This window comes from Salvelinus namaycush, chromosome 27, assembly GCF_016432855.1.
Source record: "Salvelinus namaycush isolate Seneca chromosome 27, SaNama_1.0, whole genome shotgun sequence".
NCBI lineage: Eukaryota > Metazoa > Chordata > Actinopteri > Salmoniformes > Salmonidae > Salvelinus > Salvelinus namaycush.
Genome location: NC_052333.1, coordinates 35958418 through 35976259, shown reverse-complemented (window position 1 = coordinate 35976259; position 17842 = coordinate 35958418). Strand labels below are relative to the sequence as shown.

The following is a 17842-nucleotide window of genomic DNA, read 5'->3' as shown; positions in this document are numbered from 1 at the left end:
TCCACATTACTGTAATTATACGTCTCCTGGTCCAAATCCACATGTAACCGTGCCAAAACTCCTGTCCACATTACTGTAATTATACCTCTCCTGGTCTAAATCTACATGTAACCGTGCCAAAACTCCTGTCCACATTACTGTAATTATACCTCTCCTGGTCCAAATCCACATGTAACCGTGCCAAAAACGCCGGTCCACATTACTGTAATTATACCTCTCCTGGTCCAAAACCACATGTAACCGTGCCAAAAACGCCGGTCCACATTACTGTAATTATACCTCTCCTGGTCCAAATCCACATGTAACCGTGCCAAAAACGCCGGTCCAACATTACTGTAATTATACCTCTCCTGGTCCAAATCCACATATAACCGTGCCAAAACTCCTGTCCACATTACTGTAATTATACCTCTCCTGGTCCAAATCCACATGTAACCGTGCCAAAACTCCTGTCCACATTACTGTAATTATACCTCTCCTGGTCCAAATCCACATGTAATTGTGCCAAAACTCCTGTCCACATTACTGTAATTATACCTCTCCTGGTCCAAATCCACATATAACCGTGCCAAAACTCCTGTCCACATTACTGTAATTATACCTCTCCTGGTCCAAATCCACATCTAACTGTGCCAAACCTCCTGTACACATTACTGTAATTATACCTCTCCTGTAATTATAACTCTCCTGGTCCAAATCCACATGTAACCGTGCCAAAACTCCGGTCCACATTACTGTAATTATACCTCTCCTGTAATTAAAACTCTCCTGGTCCAAATCCACATGTAACCGTGCCAAAACTCCTGTCCACATTACTGTAAATATACCTCTCCTGGTCCAAATCCACATGTAACCGTGCCAAAACTCCTGTCCACATTACTGTAATTATACCTCTCCTGGTCTAAATCTACATGTAACCGTGCCAAAACTCCTGTCCACATTACTGTAATTATACCTCTCCTGGTCCAAATCCACATGTAACCGTGCCAAAAACGCCGGTCCACATTACTGTAATTATACCTCTCCTGGTCCAAAACCACATGTAACCGTGCCAAAAACGCCGGTCCACATTACTGTAATTATACCTCTCCTGGTCCAAATCCACATGTAACCGTGCCAAAAACGCCGGTCCAACATTACTGTAATTATACCTCTCCTGGTCCAAATCCACATATAACCGTGCCAAAACTCCTGTCCACATTACTGTAATTATACCTCTCCTGGTCCAAATCCACATGTAACCGTGCCAAAACTCCTGTCCACATTACTGTAATTATACCTCTCCTGGTCCAAATCCACATGTAATCGTGCCAAAACTCCTGTCCACATTACTGTAATTATACCTCTCCTGGTCCAAATCCACATATAACCGTGCCAAAACTCCTGTCCACATTACTGTAATTATACCTCTCCTGGTCCAAATCCACATCTAACTGTGCCAAACCTCCTGTACACATTACTGTAATTACACCTCTCCTGTAATTATAACTCTCCTGATCCAAATCCACATGTAACCGTGCCAAAACTCCGGTCCACATTACTGTAATTATACCTCTCCTGTAATTAAAACTCTCCTGGTCCAAATCCACATGTAACCGTGCCAAAACTCCTGTCCACATTACTGTAAATATACCTCTCCTGGTCCAAATCCACATGTAACCGTGCCAAAACTCCTGTCCACATTACTGTAATTATACCTCTCCTGGTCCAAATCCACATGTAACCGTGCCAAAACTCCTGTCCACATTACTGTAATTATACCTCTCCTGGTCTAAATCCACATGTAACCATGCCAAATCGCCTGTCCATATTACTGTAATTATACCTCTCCTGTAATTATACCTCTCCTGGTCCAAATCCACATGTAACCAAGCCAAAACTCCTGTCCACATTACTGTAATTATACCTCTCCTGGTCTAAATCTACATGTAACCGTGCCAAAACTCCTGTCCACATTACTGTAATTATACCTCTCCTGGTCCAAATCCACATGTAACCGTGCCAAAAACGCCGGTCCACATTACTGTAATTATACCTCTCCTGGTCCAAAACCACATGTAACCGTGCCAAAAACGCCGGTCCACATTACTGTAATTATACCTCTCCTGGTCCAAAACCACATGTAACCGTGCCAAAAACGCCGGTCCACATTACTGTAATTATACCTCTCCTGGTCCAAATCCACATGTAACCGTGCCAAAAACGCCGGTCCAACATTACTGTAATTATACCTCTCCTGGTCCAAATCCACATATAACCGTGCCAAAACTCCTGTCCACATTACTGTAATTATACCTCTCCTGGTCCAAATGCACATGTAACCGTGCCAAAACTCCTGTCCACATTACTGTAATTATACCTCTCCTGGTCCAAATCCACATGTAACCGTGCCAAAACTAATGTCCACATTACTGTAATTATACCTCTCCTGGTCCAAATCCACATGTACCCTTGCCAAAACTCCTGTCCACATTACTGTAATTATACTTCTCCTGGTCCAAATCCACATATAACCGTGCCAAAACTCCTGTCCACATTACTGTAATTATACCTCTCCTGGTCCAAATCCACATCTAACTGTGCCAAACCTCCTGTACACATTACTGTAATTATACCTCTCCTGTAATTATAACTCTCCTGGTCCAAATCCACATGTAACCGTGCCAAAACTCCTGTCCACATTACTGTAATTATAACTCTCCTGGTCCAAATCCACATGTAACCGTGCCAAAACTCCTGTCCACATTACTGTAATTATAACTCTCCTGGTCCAAATCCACATGTAACCGTGCCAAAACTCCTGTCCACATTACTGTAATTATACGTCTCCTGGTCCAAATCCACATGTAACCGTGCCAAAACTCCTGTCCACATTACTGTAATTATACCTCTCCTGGTCCAAATCCACATGTAACCGTGCCAAAAACGCCGGTCCAACATTACTGTAATTATACCTCTCCTGGTCCAAATCCACATATAACCGTGCCAAAACTCCTGTTCACATTACTGTAATTATACCTCTCCTGGTCCAAATCCACATGTAACCGTGCCAAAACTCCTGTCCACATTACTGTAATTATACCTCTCCTGGTCCAAATCCACATGTAATTGTGCCAAAACTCCTGTCCACATTACTGTAATTATACCTCTCCTGGTCCAAATCCACATATAACCGTGCCAAAACTCCTGTCCACATTACTGTAATTATACCTCTCCTGGTCCAAATCCACATCTAACTGTGCCAAACCTCCTGTACACATTACTGTAATTATACCTCTCCTGTAATTATAACTCTCCTGGTCCAAATCCACATGTAACCGTGCCAAAACTCCGGTCCACATTACTGTAATTATACCTCTCCTGTAATTAAAACTCTCCTGGTCCAAATCCACATGTAACCGTGCCAAAACTCCTGTCCACATTACTGTAAATATACCTCTCCTGGTCCAAATCCACATGTAACCGTGCCAAAACTCCTGTCCACATTACTGTAATTATACCTCTCCTGGTCTAAATCTACATGTAACCGTGCCAAAACTCCTGTCCACATTACTGTAATTATACCTCTCCTGGTCCAAATCCACATGTAACCGTGCCAAAAACGCCGGTCCACATTACTGTAATTATACCTCTCCTGGTCCAAAACCACATGTAACCGTGCCAAAAACGCCGGTCCACATTACTGTAATTATACCTCTCCTGGTCCAAATCCACATGTAACCGTGCCAAAAACGCCGGTCCAACATTACTGTAATTATACCTCTCCTGGTCCAAATCCACATATAACCGTGCCAAAACTCCTGTCCACATTACTGTAATTATACCTCTCCTGGTCCAAATCCACATGTAACCGTGCCAAAACTCCTGTCCACATTACTGTAATTATACCTCTCCTGGTCCAAATCCACATGTAATCGTGCCAAAACTCCTGTCCACATTACTGTAATTATACCTCTCCTGGTCCAAATCCACATATAACCGTGCCAAAACTCCTGTCCACATTACTGTAATTATACCTCTCCTGGTCCAAATCCACATCTAACTGTGCCAAACCTCCTGTACACATTACTGTAATTATACCTCTCCTGTAATTATAACTCTCCTGGTCCAAATCCACATGTAACCGTGCCAAAACTCCGGTCCACATTACTGTAATTATACCTCTCCTGTAATTAAAACTCTCCTGGTCCAAATCCATATGTAACCGTGCCAAAACTCCTGTCCACATTACTGTAAATATACCTCTCCTGGTCCAAATCCACATGTAACCGTGCCAAAACTCCTGTCCACATTACTGTAATTATACCTCTCCTGGTCCAAATCCACATGTAACCGTGCCAAAACTCCTGTCCACATTACTGTAATTATACCTCTCCTGGTCTAAATCCACATGTAACCATGCCAAATCGCCTGTCCATATTACTGTAATTATACCTCTCCTGTAATTATACCTCTCCTGGTCCAAATCCACATGTAACCAAGCCAAAACTCCTGTCCACATTACTGTAATTATACCTCTCCTGGTCTAAATCTACATGTAACCGTGCCAAAACTCCTGTCCACATTACTGTAATTATACCTCTCCTGGTCCAAATCCACATGTAACCGTGCCAAAAACGCCGGTCCACATTACTGTAATTATACCTCTCCTGGTCCAAAACCACATGTAACCGTGCCAAAAACGCCGGTCCACATTACTGTAATTATACCTCTCCTGGTCCAAAACCACATGTAACCGTGCCAAAAACGCCGGTCCACATTACTGTAATTATACCTCTCCTGGTCCAAATCCACATGTAACCGTGCCAAAAACGCCGGTCCAACATTACTGTAATTATACCTCTCCTGGTCCAAATCCACATATAACCGTGCCAAAACTCCTGTCCACATTACTGTAATTATACCTCTCCTGGTCCAAATCCACATGTAACCGTGCCAAAACTCCTGTCCACATTACTGTAATTATACCTCTCCTGGTCCAAATCCACATGTAACCGTGCCAAAACAAATGTCCACATTACTGTAATTATACCTCTCCTGGTCCAAATCCACATGTACCCTTGCCAAAACTCCTGTCCACATTACTGTAATTATACTTCTCCTGGTCCAAATCCACATATAACCGTGCCAAAACTCCTGTCCACATTACTGTAATTATACCTCTCCTGGTCCAAATCCACATCTAACTGTGCCAAACCTCCTGTACACATTACTGTAATTATACCTCTCCTGTAATTATAACTCTCCTGGTCCAAATCCACATGTAACCGTGCCAAAACTCCTGTCCACATTACTGTAATTATAACTCTCCTGGTCCAAATCCACATGTAACCGTGCCAAAACTCCTGTCCACATTACTGTAATTATAACTCTCCTGGTCCAAATCCACATGTAACCGTGCCAAAACTCCTGTCCACATTACTGTAATTATACGTCTCCTGGTCCAAATCCACATGTAACCGTGCCAAAACTCCTGTCCACATTACTGTAAATATACCTCTCCTGGTCCAAATCCACATGTAACCGTGCCAAAACTCCTGTCCACATCACTGTAATTATACCTCTCCTGGTCTAAATCCACATGTAACCGTGCCAAATCGCCTGTCCATATTACTGTAATTATACCTCTCCTGTAATTATACCTCTCCTGGTCCAAATCCACATGTAACCAAGCCAAAACTCCTGTCCACATTACTGTAATTATACCTCTCCTGGTCTAAATCCACATGTAACCGTGCCAAATCGCCTGTCCACATTACTGTAATTATACCTCTCCTGTAATTATAACTCTCCTGGTCCAAATCCACATGTAACCGTGCCAAAACTCCTGTCCACATTACTGTAATTATAACTCTCCTGGTCCAAATCCACATGTAACCGTGCCAAAACTCCTGTCCACATTACTGTAATTATAACTCTCCTGGTCCAAATCCACATGTAACCGTGCCAAAACTCCTGTCCACATTACTGTAATTATACGTCTCCTGGTCCAAATCCACATGTAACCGTGCCAAAACTCCTGTCCACATTACTGTAATTATACCTCTCCTGGTCTAAATCCACATGTAACCGTGCCAAATCGCCTGTCCATATTACTGTAATTATACCTCTCCTGTAATTATACCTCTCCTGGTCCAAATCCACATGTAACCGTGCCAAAACTCCTGTCCACATTACTGTAATTATAACTCTCCTGGTCCAAATCCACATGTAACCGTGCCAAAACTCCTGTCCACATTACTGTAATTATAACTCTCCTGGTCCAAATCCACATGTAACTGTGCCAAACCTCCTGTCCACATTACTGTAATTATACCTCTCCTGGTCCAAATCCACATGTAACCGTGCCAAAAACGCCGGTCCACATTACTGTAATTATACCTCTCCTGGTCCAAATCCACATGTAACCGTGCCAAAACTAATGTCCACATTACTGTAATTATACCTCTCCTGGTCCAAATCCACATGTACCCTTGCCAAAACTCCTGTCCACATTACTATAATTATACCTCTCCTGGTCCAAATCCACATGTAACTGTGCCAAACCTCCTGTACACATTACTGTAATTATACCTCTCCTGTAATTATAACTCTCCTGGTCCAAATCCACATGTAACCGTGCCAAAACCGTCCCCAGACAGACAGAGCAGCCTAACAGAACTTCAGTCAGTGTGTTATTTAACCAGACTGCTAGCAGGAAGGGGGCAATTAGAATGGTTGGAGCGTAGCTCCAGCATAACAACCAATCCACCAGGGCTAGGAAGGCCCAGACCAACCCAGCCAGACATTTGAGCTCAGTTCAGTTCAGCTGGGTTCTGGTGCAGATCACATCAAAGAGCTCTACTTTTACTGCTGCTGATAGCTGCTGGTTAGCGACTCTCCCAGCTCCAGGTCTGAAGGATGGTTTCCTCCCAGTGATTGATATGGGGCCAGGCAGCACTGTTGTCTAGCTAACCCCAGGGAAGATCATTTATCCCATTTATTGCAAATCAGCACACAGCCCAGAACCCTTAGTGGTGGTGAATGCTGGAATCCCAGACCAGTGAGATCATAAAACTGGGTTTCTAAAATCCCCCAGCTTGCACTCTGCTTGGGAGGAATAAAAGAGGTCGAGGAGAGTTGTTTATTTTATCAGTGGACTTTTAAAAGGCCTGGCCATTATTCAGGGGCTTCAAAGTACCTACCAGGGTTCTATGATCTAACGGTAAATCCCTGTTCTAGTCGGCTGATAGCAGTGGGAGGAATTAGGACCAGAGGGTGTTAATCATAAAAGCCTTTCTCACTAAGTTCATGAGAAGGCAATTACTGTAAATAGTGACTGATAGTAGCATAGCATAGTATTGTATTACATCAAGTGTGCATTTACATAGCTTCTAAGCAGCTGGCTATACAAAAAATGATTTACAATATGCCAATTATATGATTTACTATATGTTTCAATGGTGGCTTTAATTGTCACAGTGCATTAGGATAATGTGGAGAGGTTTATGATTAATAACTCACCATCATCTAGGTACATCTGGTCCAGTTCCTCTGGCTCCTGTTTGATGTTAATGGCCAACGTGGGGCTCGAGGAGCGGCTGCCTCTCTCTGGCACTTTGGAGAACTGTTGGGTCACTGGGCTGGAGCTGCCACTGATGGGCTGGGGCGGCATTAGGCAGTGGGTGGGGGAGAACGGGGCTTCCGGGCCGCTGGTGTCAGGGGTGGAGGTTTGTGAGCCTGGTGAGGATGAGGCACTACTGGGTGGGTAGAGGACAGATTGTGGCTGGTAGCATCCAGGACTCTCCTGGATGATGGAGACATGTGCGATCGGAGACTGGGATGGGCCTGCTGACAGGCACTTGGAGAAGGGCGTGGTGGGTGACAGGTCATGCAGTTTGGGACTGGTGCTGGGGGAGGATGAGGAGGACAGTGAGGAAGGCTTCCCTCCCAGTCTCCGTTGGCAGGCGGAGTAGGTGCCCCCCACACACGGCCGGAGTTCTGTGGGTATAATGGAGGTCATGACCTGTGGGGTGTAGTAGGGCTTGGGCTGAAGCGCCAGGCCAGGGCCACGCTGGGGACACACCTGAGGGGGGTCGTAGTCGTCATTCGGCTCCGTTTTTATCATTGGAACTGAAAGAAGGAGAAAAAGGAGAGGAAAAAGAGTAAAATGAATAAACATACAGTTCGATCTCCTGTCGAGTGTAAGCCTGTGAGAGAGTGAGCAAGTGTCAGTGAATAAGTGAGTGAGCGAGTGAGTGAGTGAGTGAATGAGTGAGTGAATAAGTGAGTGAGTGGGTGGGTTTGTGGCTAGGATACCCACAGCCAAACAAACACTCTCATCAATGAGACTTTTCCACCCTGCTGAAAATATTCAAAAATGAAAAAAGGGAGAGACAAAAGGGATGAATCATCACCACAAGAGACTTCAGCTGGTTCTACAATAAAAATGCCTATTTTCTTTGGATCAGACCCGGGCAATAATATCCTATAAACGTGCATTATGAAATATGTTGCTGCTGTAGAAGCTTCATACTGTACCCAAACATGAAATAGATTACTGCTCTCTCAAAAAACCACACACAAAAAACAGTTTTACCAAATATGCTATGTATTGCTCCTTCAAACCCCAATATTTCAAGACGTGGCTCAGTATTGAAACAAAATGGTGCCTGCAAAATGCTTTGAAGATTGCAATGATTATGCTTGTGGTGACCATGGTTGAGTTCAGAAGGGCCCTTTCTCCACTGTCTTGTTCTCAGTTCCCAGCCCTTGGCTACCGATACGAAATTCCTGTGTGGATCGTGTTGAACATTACATTTCAACAAGATCCACACGTGTTGAACATTACATCTCCTCCTGTATGATTCTCGGTCAATCTCGTTTAACGGCTGACGCCGCAGTCCACTGACAACCGACCGTTAGCAGCGGTTTTGAACCTGAGATTTATCGTGCCTCAAAAAAGAAACTCGATTTGCACACCTAAAACGAGTGAAACCAAGCTACATCCTGCAGTACCCAGCCTTGCTGAGCCCGCTGTCAAGTGAACAAGGTGAATTCTGATGAGACGAGTCATGCCAACAGCAGGTTTACAATAGCGAACCGCTTCTATTTTAGACCCAGTAGGACGCAGTGTGTCTGCAAGCGACAGGGTAGACTAATGCGCAGACACAACACACAGATGAGTAGGATGAGTGCAATGTTTGTGTTACCACAAAATCTGAGAGTGTGCCTTAGCACCTCCGCAATAAAAATCTGTGATGTTGCTGAAATAACAATACTGTAAGCTTACTGTTAGAAATGCCTGAGTAAGTGGACTGTAATAGAAATGTTTGTACTTCTGCATATTTTATTGATATATGAAAGTTTAAAAAAAATTCTAAGCGACAATCATTTCCATCTCATTAGGTGTAGGCTTAATCCACCCATTTTTTGGAGGGATATCAAATCTTCTTTTACTGTAGGTTTAGCTGTCTGGACCTAATGTGTAGACTACTAGAGTGTGTGGCATGACTTCACATACCACACTGTCCAGACAGCTTGTTTAATGAAGAGACTTGAGTCTAACCCTTTAAGAGACACTGACCAGGCCCAGTGTCCCCTCTCTCCCCCCTCTCTGACTCTCACCAGAGGCTGAGGACAATGCTTCACTTTCAGAGGGGAAAGCAACTGAGGCACGTCAGTGCCCACATACAGGACTGGGACCGCAGTTGAATTAGAGCTTTGAACCACCCACTGGATACTAGCTTTCTCCAAGCCGGCTGCAATTAGAAGTGTTTATTTTTTTTACATTTGATCTGGTGTGGCGTTTTTCATTTAGTCTGGCAACAGTTTGGCTATTCAAAAAACAGTGTTCCCCTCCCCTTTTCCACTCTGGTACAGTCCACTCCAAGTGTTCTTATAGCTGCAGGTATGGAAAATAATATATTTTATGGAGATCCATTTTTACATTGGGAATAACTCAAACCATCGCTTTGCTCCTCACTTGAAAACCACCAAAGACGGAACACAGAATGTTTGTGTTCTTTTCTTCAGATGTAAAAATTGTGCTTAAAGTTTTCTTATTGGTCTGGGATATGAAAGGACAAGGATAGACAAAAGAGGAGTAAGGGATAGGGTGGTGGGTAGAAAAAGAGAGAGAGAAAGAGAGAGATGGAGACAGACAGAACGAAAGAGAGTTTACCATTGGCAGACATGTAGGTGAAGTGCTGGTACTGGCTCCTTTTCCTCTTGCCATTGCACACATAGAAGTTCACCTGAACAGGATTGGATATCCTCTGGTTCCGATAAGGAGGGATTTCAATGAGAAGAGATGTCTGCAATATAAAGGCAAAGGCAATGCCATCCATAGTGAGACGCAACCGAGTGCCTTCAGAAAGTATTCACACCCCTTGACTTTTTCCAAATGTTGTTGCGTTAAAGCCTGAATTTAAAATAGGATTACATTTAGATTGTTTGGTCACTGGTCTACACACAATACCCCATAATGTCAAAGTGGAATTATATTTCTCATTTGTTTTTAAAAAATCAATAAAAAATTAAAAGCTGAAATGTCTTGAGTCAATAAGTATTCAACCCTTTTGTTATGGCAAGCCTAAATAAGTCCAGGAGTAAAAATGTGCTTAACAAGTCATATGATAGGTTGCATGGACTCACTTTGTGTGCAATAATATTGTTTAACATGATTTTTGAATGACTACCTCATCTCTGTACCCAACACATACAATTATCTGTAAGGTCCCTCAGTCGAGCAGTGAATTTCAAATACATATTCAACCACAAAGTTTATGGAGGTTTTCCAATGCCTCACAAAGAAGGGCATCTATTGGTACAGTGCTTGCGAAAGTATTCACCCCCCTTGGCATTATTCCTATTTTGTTGCCAAACAACCTGGAATTAAAATATATTTTTGGGGGGTTTGTATCATTTGATTTACACAACATGCCTACCACTTTGAAGATGCAAAATATGTTTTATTGTGAAATTAACAAGAAATAAGACAAAAAAACTAAACTTGAGTGTGCATAACTATTCACCCCCCCCCAAAGTCAATACTTTGTAGAGCCCCCTTTTGCAGAAATTACAGCTGCAAGTCTCTTGGGGTATGTCTCTATGAGCTTGGCACATCTAGCCACTGGGATCTTTGCCCATTCTTCAAGGCAAAACTGCTCCAGCTCCTATAAATTGGATGGGTTCCACTGCTGTACAGCAATCTTTAAGTCATACCACAGATTCTCAAATGGACTGAGGTCTTGGCTTTGACTAGGCCATTCCAAGACATTTAAATGTCTCCCCTTAAACCACTCGAGTGTGGCTTTAGCAGTATGCTTAGTTTCATTGTCCTGCTGGAAGGTGAACTTCCGTCCCAGTCTCAAATCTCTGGAAGACTGAAACAGGTTTCCCTCAAGAATTTCCCTGTATTTAGCGCCATCCATCATTCCTTCAATTCTGACCAATTTCCCAGTCCCTGCCGATTAAAAACATCTCCACAGCATGATGATGCCACCACCATGCTTCAATGTGGGGATGCTGTTCTCGGGGTGATGAGAGGTGTTGGGTTTGCGCCAGACATAGTGTTTTCTTTGATGGCCAAAAAGCTCAATTTTAGTCTCATCTGACCAGAGTACCTTCTTCCATATGTTTGGGGAGTCTCCCACATGCCTTTTGATGAACACCAAACATGTTTCCTTATTTTTTTCTTTAAGCAATGGCTTTTTTTCTGGCCACTGCTCTGTGGAGTGTACAGCTTAAAGTGGTCCTATGCCAGATACTCCAATCTACGCTGTGGAGCTTTGCAGCTCCTTCAGGGTTATCTTTGGTCTCTTTGTTGCCTCTCTGATGAATGCCCTCCATGCCTGGTCTGTGAGTTTTGGTGGGCGGCCCTCTCTTGGCAGATTTGTTGTGGTGCCATATTCTTTAAAAAATGTATTAATGGATTTAATGGTGCTCTGTGGGATGTTCAAAGTTTCAGATATTTTTTTATAACCCAACCCTGATCTGTACTTCTCCACAACTTTGTCCCTGACATGTTTAGAGAGCTCCTTGGGCTGCATGGTGCCGCTTGCTTGGTGGTGCCCCTTGCTTAGTGGTGTTGCAGACTCTGGGGCCTTTCAGAACAGGTGTATATATGAGATCATGTGACAGATCATGTGACACTTCAATAAACTCCACCTGTGTGCAATCTAACTAATTATGTCACTTCTGAAGGTAATTGGTTGCACCAGATCTTATTTAGGGGCTTCATAGCAAAGGGGGTGAATACATATGCACGCACCACTTTTCAGTTTTTTTATTTTTTAGAATTTGAAACAAGTAATTTTTTTCATTTCACTTTACCAATTTGGACTATTTTGTGTATGTCCATTACATGAAATCCAAATAAAAATACATTTAAATTACAGGTTGTAATGCAACAAAATAGGAAAAACGCCAAGGGGGATGAATACTTTTGCAAGGCCCTGTGGATGGGTAAAAAATTAATAATCAGACATTGAATATCCCTTTGAGCATGGTGAAGTTATTCATTACACTTTGGATGGTGTATCAATACACCGAGTCACTACAAAGATACATGCGTCTGGAATCAGTTGCCGGAGAGGAAGGAAACCACTCAGGGATTTGAGGCCAATGGTGACTTTAAAACAGTTACAGAGTGGCTGTGATAGGAGAAAACTGAGGATGGATCAACAACATTGTAGATACTCCACAACACTAACCTAAATGACAGTAAAAGAAGGAAGACTGTACGGAATAAAAATATTCCAAAACAATACTTCAAAAAGTTTTTATCCTGAATACAAAGTGTTATGTTTGGGGCAAATCCAATACAACACATTACTGAGTACCACTCTTCATATTTTGAAGCATAGTGGTGGCTGCATCATATTATGGGTATGTTTGTAGTCATTAAGGACGGGGGAGTTTTTCAGGAGAGAAAAAAAGAAACGGAATGAGCTAAGCACAAGCAAAATCCTAGAGGAAAACCTGGTTGAGTCTGGTTTCCACCAGACACTGGGAGATTAATTCACAGTTCAGCAGGACAATAACCTAAAACAAGGACAAATCTACACTGGGGATGCTTACCAAGAAGACAGTAAATGTTCCTGAGTGGCCAAGATACAGTTGACTTAAATCTACTTGAAAATCTAAAGCAAGATCTGTAAATGATTGTCTAGCAATGATCAACATCCAATTTGACAGAGCTTGAAGAATTTTGAAAATAGTAATGTGCAAATGTTGCACAATCCAGGTATGGAAAGCTCTTAGAGACTTAACCAGAAAGACTCACAGCTGTAATGGCAGCCAAAGGTGCTTATACAAAGTATTGCGTCAGGGGTGTGAATACTTACAGTACCATTCAAAAGTTGACACACCTACTCATTCAAGGGTTTTTCTTTATTTTTGCTATTTTATACATTGAAGAATAATAGTGAAGACATCAAAACTATGAAATAACACATGGAATCACGTAGTAACCCAAAAAAGTGTTAAACAAATCAAAATATATTTTATATTTGAGATTCTTCAAAGTAGCCACCCTTTGCCTTGATGACAGCTTTGCACACACTTGGCATTCTCTCAACCAGCTTCATGAGGTAGTCACATGGAATGCATTTCAATTAACAGGTGTGCCTTGTTAAAAGTTAATTTATGGAATTTATTTATTTCTTAATGCGTTTTAAGCCAATCAGTTGTGTTGTGACAAGGGAGGGGTGGTATACAGAAAGACCAAGTCCATATTATGGCAAGAACAGCTCAAATTAGCAAAGAGAAATGACAGTCTATCATTACTTTAAGACATGAAGGTCAGTCAATGCCAAAATTTCCAGAACTTTGAAAGTTTTTTCAAGTGCAGTCGCAAAAACCATCAAGTGCTATGATGAACCTGGCTCTCATGAGGACCGCCACAGGGAAGGAAGACCCAGAGTTACCTCTGCTGCAGAGGATAAGTTCATTATAGTTAACTGCACCTCAGATTGCAGCCCAAATAAATGCTTCACAGAGTTCAAGTAACAGACACATCTCAACATCAACTGTTCAGAGGAGACTGTGTGAATCAGGCCTTCATGTCAAATTGCTGCAAAGAAACCACTACTAAAGGAAACCAATAAGAAGAAGAGACTTGCTTGGGCCAATAAACACGAGCAATGGACATTAGACCGGTGGACATTTGTCCTTTGGTCCAAATTTAAGATTTTTGGTTCCAACCACTGTGTCTTTGTGAGACGCAGAATAGGTGAACGGAAGATCTCCACAAGTGTGGTGGAGGAGGTGTGATGGTACTTTGCTGGTGACACTGTCTGTGATTTATTTAGAATTCAAGGCACACTTAACCAGCATAGGTACCACAGCATTCTGCAGCGATATGTCATTCCATCTGGTTTGCACTTATTTAGCATTTTTAAATTTTAAATTTTACCTTTATTTCACTCAAGTCAGTTATGATCAAATTCTTATTTTCAATGACGGCCTAGGAACAGTGGGTTAACTGCCTTGTTCAGGGGCAGAACGACAGATTTTTACCTTGTCAGCTCGGGGATTCGATCTTGCAACCTTTTGATACTAGTCCAACACTCTAACCACTAGGCTACCTGCCGCTTAGTGGGACTATCATTTGTTTTTCAACAGGACAACGACCCAACACACCTCCAGGCTGTGTAAGTGTTATTTGACCAAGAAGGAGAGTGATGGAGTGCTGCATCAGATGACCTGGCCCCCACAATCACCCGACCTCAACCCAATTGAGATGATTTGGGATGAGTTGGACCGCAGAGTGAAGGAAAAGCAGCCAACAAAGCATTCCAGGTGAGGCTTGTTGAGAGAATGCCAAGAGGAGAGTGATGGAGAAAACAGTCTATGACTTGGGTGACTGGAGTCTGACAATTTTATGGGCTTTCCTCTGACACCGCCTATTATATAGGTCATCGATTGCAGGAAGCTTGGCCCCAGTGATGTACTAGGATGTACGCACACTACCCTGCATAAGGCGCTACAGAGGGTAATGCGTACGCCCCAGTAAATCACTGGGGCTAAGCTTCCTGCAATTCTAGGACCTATATACCAGGCGGTGTCAGAGGAAAACCCATAAAAGTGTCAGAGACTCCAGTCACTCAAGTCATAGACTGTTTTCTCTGCTACCGCACGGCAAACGGTACCGGAGCGACAAGTCTAGGACCAAAAGGCTCCTTAAAAGCTTCTACCCCCAAGCCATAAGACTGCTGAACAATTAATCAAATGGCCACCGGACTATTACATTGACCCCGTCCCCATTTGTTTTGTACACTGCTGCTACTCGCTGTTTATTATCTATGCATAGTCACTTCACCCCTACCTACAGTTGAAGTTGGAAGTTTACATACACTTATGTTGGAGACATTAAAAGTCATTTTTCAAGCACTCGACAAATTTCTTGTTAAAGTTTTGGACAGTCGGTTAGGACATCTAGTTTGTGCATGACACAAGTCATTTTTCCAACAATTGTTTACAGACAGATTATTTCACTTATAATTCACTGGATCACAATTCCAGTGGGTCAGAAGTTTACATACACTAAGTTGACTGTGTCTTTAAACAGCTTGGAGAAATCCAGAAAATTATGTCATGACTTTAGAAGCTTCTGATAGGCTAATTGACATCATTTGAGTCAATTGGGGGTGTACCTGTGGATGTATTTCAAGGCCTACCTTCAAACTCAGTGCCTCTTTTCTTGACATCATGGGAAAATCAAAAGAAATCAACCAAGACCTCAGAAAAAAAAATTGTAGACCTCCACAATTCTGGTTCATCCTTGGGAGCAATTTCCAATTTCCTGGGACCACGCAGCCGACATACCGCTCAGGAAGGAGACGCGTTCTGTCTCCTAGAGATGAACGTACTTTGGTGCGAAAGGTGCAAATCAATCCCAGAACAACAGCAAAGGACCTTGTGAAGATGCTGGAGGAAACAGGTACAAAAGTATCTATATCCACAGTAAAACGAGTCCTATATCAACATAACCTGAAAGGTCGCTCAGCAAGGAAGAAGCCATTGCTCCAAAACCGCCATAAAAATGCCAGACTACGGTTTGCAACTGCACATGGGGACAAAGATCATACTTTTTGGAGAAATGTCCTGTGGTCTGATGAAACAAAAATAGAACTGCATGGCCATAATGCCCATCGTCATGTTTGGAGGAAAAAGGGGGAGGCTTGCAAGCCGAAGAACACCATCCCAACTGTGAAGCACGGGGGTGGCAGCATCATGTTGTGGGGGTGCTTTGCTGCAGGAGGGATTGGTGCACTTCACAAAATAGATGGCATCATAAGGGAGGGAAATTATGTGGATATATTGAAGCAACATCTCAAGACATCAGTCAGGAAGTTAAAACTTGGTCGCAAATGGTTCTTCCAAATGGACAATGACCCCAAGCATACTTCCAAAGTTGTGGCAAAATGGCTTAAGGACAACAAAGTCAAGGTATTGGAGTGGCCATCACAAAGCCCTGACCTCAATCCTATAGAAAATGTGTGGGCAGAACTGAAAAAGTGTGTGCGATCAAGGAGGCCTACATACCTGACTCAGTTACACCAGCTCTGTAAGGAGGAATGCGCCAAAATTCACCCAACTTATTGTGGGAAGCTTGTGGAAGGCTACCCAAAACATTTGACCCAAGTTAAACAATTTAAAGGCAATACTACCAAATAGTAATTGAGTGTATGTAAACTTCTGAACCACAGGGAATGTGATGAAAAAAATAAAAGCTGAACTAAATTATTCTCTCTGCTATTAAAATAAAGTGGTGATCCTAACTGACGGAATTTTTACTAGGATTAAATGTCAGGAAATGTGAAAAACTGAGTTTAAATGTATTTGGCTAAGGTGTATGTAAACTTCAGACTTCAACTGTATGTCAATAGGTCACGCTGGCACTATGAAGACATCCTTTACCAACAGCACCATTTGTTGACATTGGGAACTGACACAAAATGAACACCTCATTAAAAGACCTAGAGCTTTTTGTTTTACATTGTGTTTCACTTTGAAGACACTATCTATGAGTGGCGATGGCCCCTGGTAAAATAGGCAGTCGACTTTGGGCTATAATCTATAGTAAGTGATGCCTTCTCAACATGGCTCCTCATGTTTATTCTCTCTGTCACTCAAATAATGTTGCATTTGAACATGATGTTCTCATACAGTATATAGGAATCTCATTTTCTTTCACCAAAGAAAGCAGTTCTACAAGCTTGCTGAAACTGGACTGGGTGACGTCAGGTCAAATCAGGGTCACCCTACTCCCGGAGTCCACAAGCGCTGTGGTGTGGCTCTTACCGGGGTGACAGGGGAAGAATCACTCTCCTTAGCCCAGCATGCCATCATCAAGCCGCAGGGCCGCCCAGTGACTATCTCACTAGCTGAGGCTGAAGGCATCGGGACATCGCGGTTTGGACAGTTCCAGGCGATGTGTCCCGACTCGCCACACTCGTAGCATTTCCTGCTGTCCATATTCAGGAAAGGGCGTTGTCTTGGGGAGCTGGCTGTTGGTGTCCCCCCATCCTTGGCTGGGGTCCCGGCATGGTCCTCCGCTCTTTTTCCGCTCCTCCGGGCGAGTGGCAGGTTCCAACTTCATGGTTTTCCGCTACTCAGAACCTCCAAAGCCACCTGTTGTCCTACTACCAGTTCCGCCAGCTGATCTGCGCTCTGCGGGTTAGCTTGCTTGCTAACTTTTTGGCTGCGAGCGGGAGAGAGAGCGTAGAAATGTATCGATGACCACTTTCTCGGTGGTTGTGAGCGTCAGTGGTTCAGCAGTTAGCCAGCTCTTGGCCAGCCTACTTACATCATGCATTTGCGATCGGGGGGATGCTGTACGATCATACGCCTAATC

General features: G+C 43.1%; 1 protein-coding gene across 1 annotated transcript in view; it reads right to left on the bottom strand.

Moving 5' to 3' along the window:
* Positions 1-7465: 7465 nt before the first annotated feature.
* Positions 7466-17842, bottom strand: part of LOC120022776 (nuclear factor of activated T-cells, cytoplasmic 1-like) — a 61023-nt gene continuing 50646 nt past the window's right edge. Inside the window, exons 8-9 of the mRNA XM_038966771.1 lie at positions 10163-10295; positions 7466-8112 (exon numbers count right to left, since the gene is read on the bottom strand). Coding sequence (XP_038822699.1) covers positions 7466-8112; positions 10163-10295 — 780 coding nt within the window. The remainder of the gene's footprint in view (positions 8113-10162; positions 10296-17842) is intronic.